The 11,567-nt window shown below is 42.1% G+C and overlaps 1 protein-coding gene across 1 annotated transcript in view; it reads left to right on the top strand.

Annotated features, from left to right (window-relative positions):
• The window catches only part of ALPK1 (alpha kinase 1), an 88,450-nt gene that overhangs the window by 54,258 nt on the left and 22,625 nt on the right, over window positions 1-11,567 (top strand). Inside the window, exons 4-7 of the mRNA XM_013004866.2 lie at window positions 4,123-4,182; window positions 7,074-7,160; window positions 8,016-8,092; window positions 9,075-9,170. Of these exons, the coding sequence (XP_012860320.1) occupies window positions 4,123-4,182; window positions 7,074-7,160; window positions 8,016-8,092; window positions 9,075-9,170 (320 nt within the window). The remainder of the gene's footprint in view (window positions 1-4,122; window positions 4,183-7,073; window positions 7,161-8,015; window positions 8,093-9,074; window positions 9,171-11,567) is intronic.

Genomic DNA, 11,567 nt, shown 5'->3' with positions numbered 1-11,567 from the left:
AAAAAGAAGTATGGGATTTATTAGTAGTCTCTATTTTATCCCTAGGTTCTAATGTTCATTGCAATGGCTACACAAATTCACAGACAAAATTTTTGATTAAAGAGTTTATTTAGGAAGTTAACCAATTGTCATGCCAGTGCGAAGTGCTCAGGGTAGTGTTCTCCAGCACATATTACAAAGTTTGGGGTCTGCTAATAAATACCCAAAGGGGCATTCCACTTGGCTCTAAGCCTTAACCCAAAGGCATTCCGCTCCAGGTCCATGGGTCAATAAAATGAGCTCCATGAATTAAGTGTCCAAAGGCACCCCACTCCAGTGAGCTTCGGGCTGAAGGCATTTAGCTCCCCTCCCTTGAGTCAGCAAGCCCAACTTCCTGAATTCAGTACCCAGAGGCACCCCATTCCACACACCAATCCCTTGCGCAGAAGCTCTCGATCTTAATGTGTTCAGTGGGTTGGGCAGTCCATCACTATGTTCCAGGCTCAGGCTCCTGGTTCTGCTGCTGCTCCTCTGCTGGTATCGCTGGTATCTGGATCCAGGAGGTTCACAGCACGAGGATCTTGGGTCCAGAAGACAAGCGCTATTCCTGTCTCTTGCCAGCGAGATTCCTACTCCTGCTTCTCAGAGGGCTCATTTTATACACAGCCGGATAGCACTGCAGAGACTCCTATTCGTAATTACTCTCAGGTGATTTCTATCAGTATTTCCCCCCACCTTCTTACCAGACCTATGCAGGGAAAGGTTGTCTGATGGGAGCTAAAGACTTTAGCTAGAAAAGCCACATTAAATAATTCACTGCTCCTTGTGTAAGGGCCACTTCTCTCAGAGAGAGGAGTCCTGACAGCATAGTGCTTAAGCATTGGGTGGCTAACTGCAAGGTCAGCAGTTCGAAACCAACAACCACTCTCAGGAAGAACGGTGTAAAGAGTTACAGGCTCAGAAACCCACAGGGGTAGACCTGCCCCTAGAGGGGTCATGATGAGTTGGAATTGACTTGATGGCAGGGAGGAGCCTCTCAGAGAGTGGTTCCTGCAACGCTGAGATTCACCTGCTGAGTCATTCTTTCTTTTGTATGAGACATTCTTTAGGAACACAAAGCTCTTTATCACCAAGTCTTCCTCAGCCTGAGCCCACCCACAGAAAGTTGGGTGCGCCAGAGTCGCTCATCATTTTAAGTGAACACTGCTCTTTTTCAACAGTTGATAGAATTTCTTTAAATATTTTATAGCCTCCCTCCCCCCTTTTTCCCCCAATCATTTTATTGGGAGCTCTTACAGATATTATTTACAGATCAATTAGATCAAGCATAATTGTACAGTTGCTGCCACCATCATTTTGTTCTTGAATTCTTTGATACCATCTCCCCTTTATCTCTTTCCCCAACCAACCTCCTAGGAACTATTATTATTATTATTATTATTATTTTGCCATATCTTACACCATCCAATGTATCTGTTCACCTTATCTGTTCTGTATTCCTTTCCCTCAGGTGTAGTTATACAGTCATCATTGCTATTGATTCACCCTTCTCCCCACACACACCTCTTCCCTTACCCTCAGGGAGTCATTACTACCATTACTATTTCTGCAGGGGTTATCTATCTTGGATTTCATGCATCGAACAAGCTTAATTATCCAATTGAACATACATAGGTCTCACAAGATTAATGAGGTGAACCTAAGACCATAAGAGTAAGGAAAGGAAATATTAAAGATCTAAAGGATATTTGTGTGTTGATATTAAATTAGACAACAGCATATTTATAATTACCTTTGTGTTCTACCTCAGACTGCAAATCAAAGTTCTATGAGGCGGCATTTTTAATGTTCTTAGAAGTTCCTTTGTCTGGTCTTGAGGGTGGAACACCTTACCAAAGGATTTTACACTCATATCCTTGATTTGATCCTGACCCTCAGGTCACAGTTTACTGGCAATCTCCTTGATGTTTGTCCCCATGCTTTTGTTTATGTGGAGACTGTCTGGAAATATTCTTCTGGGCCTTCTACATTGCCTCTATATTCTGCTCAAAAATGAAATAATTCCTTCTTTAGTTCATGTCTTCCTTCTTGCACTTTGTCCTCAGCAGCTAAAAGAAGCTATTTCAATATTCCTCCTATAAATCTCTTCAGCGATAGCTGTAAGGTCATTAGTTACATTTTGTTTTTCACATTGCTACAGAAAACTGTGCTGCTGAACTCCTGCCATTTTGTGATGTGTGTTCTTTTGTCTCAACTACCAGTAACGATGTCCACTTTGCCATTTCATTCTCCAACAACAGTCTCCTCACCACCCTCATGCCTCGACCTGACCCATGGCCCTAACTTAATGCCATAGAGTTTACATTTTTGTTACAGCAATACCCTACTTTTAGGTACCCAATTGCTGTTATTGTAACAGAACCCACATTCTTTTATTGTTTGTAGACTATCGCCATGTTACAAACCATCCCATAACTGAGTTACTTAAAGTAATAACAATTGACCATTTCTCATAATTCTGTAGTTTGATTAGGTGATTCTGTTAAGTAGTATGTGGAATTGGAATAGTTCAAAAGTACAAAGCACTCTCATGCACACAGTAGAGATTTGTTATTGGCAGCCAGCCAGGACCTCATCTGGGGCTCTCAGGAAAGGGCCATCTCTGCATTGGCCTCTCCGTGTTGCTCATGGGCTTCTTCACAGCATGGTGGCTTGGCCTCAAGGGGTGACGGTAGAAATTACATATCTCTTCTGGTCCAGCCCAGAATGATACACTGTTTCCATCATCCCTCATTCCACTAGTGTAAATAGGTCACAAGGCCAAAGCAGACCCGGGGAAAAGAATAATTCATGCTAGCTTCCACTTCATGATTAAGGAATGGCAAAATCACACTGTATAAGAGGACAGGTGGATGCTGTTGCTGTGATCTTCTTTGGGAACACAATTTACCAGAACCCAGACTATGTATCTCAATGAACAATTTGAAACAGGATAATTAAAGGAAACCGTATGAGGTCGGAGGAGCCCTGGTGGCACAGTGTTTATGCGTCGGCCTGTTAACCGCAAGGTGAGCAGTTCAAAACCACTAGCTGCTTTGTGTGAGAAAGACAGAGCTTCCTATTCCTACAGTGTTAGTCTCAGAAACCGACAGAGGCAGTTCCGCCCCATCTTACAGGGTGGCCTTACAGAATCCGCATCAACCCAGTGGCAGTGAGTTTGAGTTTATGTAAAGAAAGGAATTCTATGACAGTCTACATGGCATCCCTAGAATAGAGACTCAGAATCCACTCAAGGGCGGGGAGTTTTGTTTCAGGGGAGGTTTTTTGTTTTTGTTTTTAATTGATATATTTGAGTAAAGACCCAGGGGGAAAGAGAAGAGGCCTTGAAAATATCAGGACTAAAATGATTCCAAATTAAAATAATAGTAAAGTACAAAGATCCTGATGTGAGAGCTTGCCTGTCACGTTCAAAAGACCGCGAGCAAATCACAGTGACTAACATGCAGACCGTGAGGCCTAGGGAAAGGAGCGTTAAAGGTGAGCTGGAAAGGGTCACAGGGGCTAGATAGCTCCTATAATGCCTTGAAGGCAACTGTAAGAAGGGAGTTATTAAAAATACATATAGGTTTCCTGGTTATTAAAGACATCAATAACAGTTCTACATAGATCAGGCCTCTTCTAGGAGGTAGTAAGAAAAATAAGTCAGTTGAAAAATGGCCACTCCACCATCCCATCCCTCCCTCCAAAAGCCTCTGGTGAACCTGTGCAGTCCCAGGCCTGCCTCTAGCTTCCACCAAGAGCAGACTTCTTTTACACGGCTTTGCCACTGCTGCGCATGCCCTGCTTTATATGACGAATTAGAAATGGTTCTTTTAAGAACCTAATGACCATTCCAGATATTATGCCGCTTCCCAGTTTACCAACTTCTGAAGACTTTATTGCTCCTTGTAAATGTTATCTATAACGTGGTTCCTGATGATGGATTTTTAAATAAAAGGTCTCAATACAAGATTATGGTGTGTACCTGGTGAAACCTGTCAAAATTGGAGCATGAACAATTTGTAGGCTGTTCAGACCTAGTTGTGTAGAATTTGAAGGTTTTGTGTTTGGGTTGGTTGGTTGAATTATGTTTTGTCTTTTCAGGAAAACTTTTAAAAGCCGAGTACATTCTAAGCAGTCTAATAAGCAACAATGGTGCAACAGGTAAGAAACATTTCTTTCTTCTTCTTTTTAAAAAAAAATCATTTTATTAGGGGCTCATACAACTCTTATCACAATCCATACATACATCAATTGTGTAAAGCACATTTGTACATTCATTGCCCTCATCATTCTCAAAACATCTGCTCTCCATTTAAGCCCCTGACATCAGCTCCTCTTCTTTCCCCCTCCCTTCCCGCTCTGCCCTCCCCCATGAATCCTTGATAATAATAATTTGCAAATTATTTTGTCATAGAAACATTTATTTCTTAACAGTGGCTTGTACCCTCAGGTGGTACCAGACTCCTAGTTTAAGAACAACTCAATGACCTAATAGCTACTGAGGATGAGAGGAGCCCAGAACCACCTGGGATGGTCTTGGCCACTGGTGAATGATGTGACTTTGGTCAAGCAGCATTTCCGTCTGCCGTCCCTTCTTTTCCATTTTTTAAGGCTGCTAATACTGTTTGATTGGAGAGTGTGTCATCTAATGGAAAGAAGCAGTTAGAGCGAGTAATTCTGTGGGCCTTGGGAAGGGCTCTGCTGCAAACTTAAAGTCATTGTGCTTAGGAATATATGGCTCAGAGTTAAAAGAGTGAGCTTAATGTATTTAAATCTTTTGCAAATAAATTTGGTTTTGCAATATAAAAATCTCTAGTAAAAGATTATTTTGAAATGAATGTCCTCTCAACATTTAAGTAAACATGGAAGGAACCAATTCAGGATAGCGGGGTCACGATTTCACATTTCAGCTATCTCTCTGAACGTCTGGGCATTTACATGAACGTGTTTTTCCAGTAAGTGGAACACAATTGACAGTAGACATTTAAACTCAGTACAAGTAGACATTAGGCCTGATCTCCTTGAAGCATGTGGACGTTTCTAGTAGTGATACTGTTTGGAACGGAAATATTGACTACACACACCTCACTGGTGGCCACCACAACTACCCTAGAGTAGGCATATATTTCCCATCTACTATGTCTCTCTCTCTCTCTCTCTCACACACACACACACACACACACACTAAAATCTAGGAAGAAATTAAGAAGGTGATATGACAAAGAATAATGAAGGTGGATGTAATAAAATCTCCAACTCTCTCTTTGGTGTTTGAATGCCGATAGCCTTTCACCCGATACTTCTCTTCCTCTGACTCCACATCTGGGCAAGCTGATCGGAACCCTCCACCTGTGAAATTAGTCCATCATAGAAGGACAAACATCATATGAGACCACTGCTACTTTTTTAAATCAGAAAAGACTCTTACACCAAAAGAAATAGACTTTGATGGTTACCAAGAGTATAAGGGGAAGGTTACCAGGTTAACATATAGATGTCAACTTGGATGAAAGGGGGTGGGGGGAATACACAACAAGAGGGAGAGGGACAAAAGGATGGAAACAAAGCAAGTCACTGGGGGGGTTGGTAGCTTGTCAATTACAAAAATGATGTAATCCATAAACCCTCCTATAAAAGCCAATAAAGTTGAAGGGGGATAATAATGCAAAATTTTCTCATGACTGTGTTATCGTTTTTCACTTTTATTGACTTTTATTTCAAGATTCATTTACTTCCAAGCGGTAAGTTGTTGCTTCCAGTTCCTCTTGGGATAGTTTTTCCTTCTGTGCAAACCCCTCTTCTGATTTAGGAACAATTTGTTCCTCTTCAGTCGGGATCATTTCAGTGGATGGATTGATCCAACCATGAGCTCTGTTAGTCCGGTGGTGCATGTTGGGGGGCTTTGTTCACCTGGATGTGCCCGTGACCAGAGAATCCACGTCTAAACCCTTCAGTTCAGCGGGACTCTTGGCATATTTAAGCAGGTGCAACAAAAATTCAGCATTCCTTTTGGTCCACCAACCTTGGGTCCAACCCCACTGTTTGGCCTGGGCACCCCTACGAAGTCCATCATTGTAATGTCAGAAGGGAAAGTGGCGTCTTTCAAATACTTGGTGGCTTTCCGGATAGGCATACTCTTGATGGCCCGGGCAGTTTTATAGGTGTCCTTATAATGGACCTAAAGATTCAACCCTCTTGATTTGCATGATTTTGTGGGGTTTTCTGCCTCAATTGAGTAGTGAACCATTTTGACAGATCACCTCAGGCCGCCACGAGAAAAGGATCGGGTGAATGTTTTTATATTTGTTATTTTATACATGTTGATATATTTTGGATATTTAGGTTAAAGCATATTCTTAGTTAGAACCCTCAGCCAAGCTTTCAAAAAATGTTATTCCAAACCCACCTCCTGACCACCACAAAACCCAGAACCACTCGCTCCTCGTCTTTGTTCAGGTCCAATAGGGTGACTGCCCTCTCTGCCCAGAAAACCTCATTATGTGAGTTATAACTTCTTTTATGCCTTTTTGGTGTATGTGTCTACAGTCATCCGTCTTGATATCCCAACCCGTTTTAGGTGTCGCATCCTCGATGAGGAAGCAACCACAAGATAAGTAGGATAACACTGTTATCTTGTAAATCAAGTTGACGGGACTTGGGAGGCGATTGCATTGATATTGAGACTTGAAGAAGGCAAGGGAGCTGGCCTTTCAAAGAGCCAGAGAAGAGGGAATCCCAGGCGGAGGTAACAGCACGTGCAGAGACCATGGGGAAGACCTCTTACTACCACAAGGACCACAAATGAAGTCAGGGTGAAGAAAGCTCAGTGGCAAAGGATGAAGAGTCGGAGACCAGATGGGAAATCATTCTGGTAGGGCCTTGTGAGCTATAGCAAACTTTGAACTGGATCTTCCCTGGAGAGAAGAGCTCGTTTCTGAAATCTGTATCACGTGTACACCTGAAGGCATCTACCAGAGTAATTTCATCTGCCAAACCACTTCTTTAATAATTCAAGACCAAAATTCATTTTCTGTCTCCATGTTTTATTTTAGGTACTTGGCTGTACAGAAATGAAAGTGACAAAGTCCTGGTGCAGTCCGTTTGTATACAGATCAGAGGGCAGATTCTACAAAAGCTAGGTACATTTCATTAGACATTTATTGTTCCAGAGGTTCCTTTATAAAGTCTGACCAATAAGTCTTACTGTAGAATTTTCTTCATGTATCTAGTCCGTATGATTAACACTCAGTTTCTTTAGTTTCTTCATCCAAAAGAGATTAGCATCTGAGATTTTGTAGTTTAATGAAAATTAATAAGATAAGCATATTTTTCTACTGATTTTGTTAAAGAAATTTATATCTATATGCCCTAAGGCCTTCAGCATGACTTCTAACCTCTGACTCTCAGTTCAGCAGGACATTGTGGGATATGTTTGTGTCTCACTCTAAACCCACCAAGACCTTCACTGATGGGTACTTAGATTAATTTTTCAATTTTATTTGCTTTAAAATGCAAACAAAACGTTGAGCAGTTTTTAGAGGATGGAAATTGGTACTCTTGTCCACAGTGGAGACCTTCTCCCTGTTTCCCTGTGTCTGTGTGAAGCAGACTGGGGAAACATTGCTCAGTCCAACTAATCCATCCCCGAGTTCTCCTAATAGGATCCAATAAATCTGCTTTCTGTAGTCACCTTCATTTTTGAGGGTTTTCTGTCTCTCCCCTCTTTCTTGTCTTTCTTTTCTCTTCTTTTTTCCTTTTAATTAGCAAACCCAGCCTGCAGCCCTTCCCTCTCCCAGGCCAGGCGGAGAGAATTGGGGGTCTGCCCCGGGCCATCCTCAGAATGTGTACACCAGCTGGACCGCAGGCCGGGCGGGCAGGGTCTGAATGGTGGGCGGGCCTTGCTGGGCTTCGGCCCGTAGATGTTTTCTAATAGGACAGCAGTGATACCAGCAGTTTCTCCCCTGTCTTACAGCTCGCTCTCTTCCCCCCCCCAGGAATGTGGTACGAAGCTGCAGAATTAATATGGGCCTCAATCATAGGCTATTTGACACTCCCTCAGCCCGACAAAAAGGTTATTTATTGTCTAATACCTTCTTCTCCTTTTCTATATTTGTCTCTGAATAATGGTCTCATTTTTTAATATAATTCAGTTTATTGCTATTAATTTCATTTGTCCTATTTTTATTTATTTTACATAAACAGGTGAGAGACCTGAAGTAACTTTCTTCTCTTTTTTGCTCACATCTACACTTTGAGTGTATATTTCTGTTTGAAACTATTTATATATTGATCTGTATCTATCCATTCTTCTATGTTTGTTTGTTTTTTTTTTGGAGGGGGGGGCGGTATATTAACTTTTTGTTTCATTCCAAAGCCATGTTGACATGACCACATTGCTTTCTGTAAAATTATTATGAGTCTTATTTTTCCTTGTGTTGAATGGGAAAATGAATAGGTTAGTCACATTTTATTTATTGTTCGTTTGTTGGTTTTCAATCCAAATGGAATTAATTTTTATTGGTTTTTAATTTTTAAAAGAAAAACAGGTTTTTTGCACATAATCCACATAATATACAATGCAATAGTTCCATCATATAAAGAAGAGTTGTATAATCATGACTACAATCAATTTTAGAATGTTTTCTTCTTTCTTATACTCCTTGTTATGCCTTCCCCATTTCCCCCCAACTTTCCTTGCCAGACACCCAAGAAACCACTCACTCAGTTACTGTCTCTGTAGATTTACTTATCCTGGATATCATATACAGAAAAGCATACAACAACAACAAAATTATAAAAGTAAAACAGAAGAAAACCTCAAAACCAGAACAAATTTTAAATAGGCCAAAAGGGAGATCAAATGGTATGGTGTTAAATATTCACCCACCTGCATCTGCAATAATCCACTTCACGGTGCCCTCTGCCTGAGAGCAAGGCTGTTCACACCCCTGGTCCACAGTCAGAGGGACTCACTGGATGCTCAATCATCATGTATTCAAGCAATAACGAAGTAAAAACCCCTAATGTATGTTTTGCTTGTATTTTCCTTACAGGGCATTTCCACATCACTAGGTATATTGGCTGATATCTTCGTTTCCATGAGCAAGAAAGAGTATGAAAAGCTTAAAAGCAGTCCACACATTAACTTGGTAATTATCACGTGTCAGAAACAAGATGCAGAGCCGCATCTCCTACAGTACTGTCCAGGTTCTTAGTCGCTGCTTTCCCTTCGGGAGTCAGGGAGCCCTGGGCGACTGCATCTACAGCAATGGCCGTATCCTAGGGCTGGCTCCTATGTGTCCTGTGGGGCTCTATCATGCCTACAGAATCAAACCCAGAGAGGGTTCTCCAAAATAGGACTGATGAAGACTGAATGAATGAATAGCATAGAAATGATAAATTCTTTTAACCCCACTTACTTTTCCTCAAATGACCACAAAATCCTGTGTCTAAATTTGGGCCATCTCAATTCTAAAGTAAAAGAATAATTAGTTTAAAACTTCAGTTATCACTTGTTCACATCAGAGCATCATCACTTGTTCCAGGCTTTTGTCCATGAAAATAATGACTTCTATTTATAGATTGCTTTATGGTTTAGAAAATGTGTGTGTGATATACACAAAACCTACACCAAAAGAAAAAAAAAACTTTATCTGCAATAATCCATAAGAGAGAAATCGTATATTGAGAAAACATCCCAGCCCAGTCCAGATCGAGTCCATAAGTCCGATATTACCCCATATGTCAATACTAGCCCATAAAGTCCTGTTTAGATTGCCGCAGCCATGCAATGATGCTGAATCATTGCGGGAGGATCACAGGCCAGTGGGTGGAAAGTCTTATGGATCCAGTGGTGGCAGAAGCATCTCAGAACTGGCATGGGTATCCACGTGGCCCCTCCAGCTCCAGGGCTCTGGCTCCATCAGTGTAGCTCCATGTGGCATGTGATCAGGACAACAAAGTAGAGAGAGAGAGAGTATCTGGCCTCCAGTGAGCTGCTTATCTCCTTTGTGCCTCCAAATGATGTCATCAAGCTGGGATCTGATTGACAGGCTAGACTCCACCCCTTTGCAAGTTGACAGGAGATTAGGTATCTGCCACATAAGGCAGAAGGTATTCTTTTCATTAACTAGGTGGAGCTCCAGATGGATGGACACAGTGGCTGCAACAGTGGGCTGAAGCATAGGAAGAATTATGAGGATAGTGCAGGACCAGGCAGTGCTTCGGTTCTGTCATGCGTAGGACCACACTGGGTCAGAACCGACTGCATGGCACCTAGTCACAACAACAAGGGAAGCTAAATCATCTCCACTGTCTGCTCACCAGCAACGGGTAGATTTGGGAGCAAACCTAGATTGTGTAAAAGGGTCCAGAGCATTGGCACAAAGGTTGAACTGCTGCCTCAAGCCATGTGAACAGGTCCTTCTGATGAATTCACTGGGGTTCTCTGGACACTGGTAATGTTCTCATTTATACTGGGGTCTGGAGGGTTGTTTTTTTTTTTAATACACAGAACAGCTAAAGTAACTGGACTTCATTCTAAGGAGTGTAGTATAAGAACACATACACTTGTTGTTAGTAGACTAAATCTTGCTCATGCGGTCAGACCAGAACAGAAAGAGATATTCCTTGCTTCATGAAGTTGACCCTGATGAATGTTCAAAATAACAAACTTCCTTCCTCCCTCTCTCTTCTTTGTTTTCTTTCTTTCTTCCTTTTGGAATGCTTATCATCATGTTACTCATTTTGGGTGTTGACTGGCCCTCCTCACATCCCCAACCAAAAGCTAAGCTCATTGAGGGGAGGAACTGGTGGTTCCATTACGCCCCACTGCCTCCCCAGTGTTCAGCACAGTGACTAGCAGAATAAATACTTCTAGAAGGAACGCATGGCTCCTAACTGCTGCGAACTCATAAATCAAAGGGTCTTTGTCCAGAACAATGCAGAACTAGTCCGTTAATCACCTGTGTGGAGTGTGAGAGGGCCTGTAAATAAGGAGCCACTGCCATCTTCCAAAGAAAACCCTCTAAGTCGTGTTGCACAGGCGGGAATTGTGAATTTTGCCTGTGGTGGGGAGTAGGGTCCCTGGGTGGTACAAATGGCTAAAAGGCCCAGCTGCTTATGCAAAACTTGGTGGGTGGAGCCTACCCAGAGGTCCTCAGAAGAGAAGCCTACCAATCTACTTCTGAAAATCAGACGCTGAAAAATCCTTTGGAGTCTCACAATTTAGGCTCTGATACTGATTCCTCTGTGGAATTTCATAGGAAATAAATACGCCCCCGGAGAACTCCCCCTATCGAAAATGGAGGGAAGGGAGGAAAGTGGTCACTAAACAGAGTGCTTGGGAGAGAGGAATCTAGAAGATCAAAGGCATAAATCTGACCTGCACAGTTAAAACTGTGTCAGTAGATTCCCCCCTATGATGCGGCTGGACCTGATCTAGTCTCCAAAATTGTCGGTATTTTTGGTTTGGGTTGGGTTCGTTTGTAGTAGAGTGTATCTCAGACAGAGGCGTTATGTCAGTGGAGGTCACCCTCATGAAGCTG

The sequence above is a fragment of the Echinops telfairi genome, unplaced genomic scaffold (assembly GCF_000313985.2).
Source record: "Echinops telfairi isolate 266 unplaced genomic scaffold, ASM31398v2 ScPeMD7_7468;HRSCAF=8506_0, whole genome shotgun sequence".
NCBI classification, from domain to species: domain Eukaryota; kingdom Metazoa; phylum Chordata; class Mammalia; order Afrosoricida; family Tenrecidae; genus Echinops; species Echinops telfairi.
Note: the sequence above shows the minus strand (reverse complement) of the source record. Positions and strands in the feature narration are given on the sequence as shown.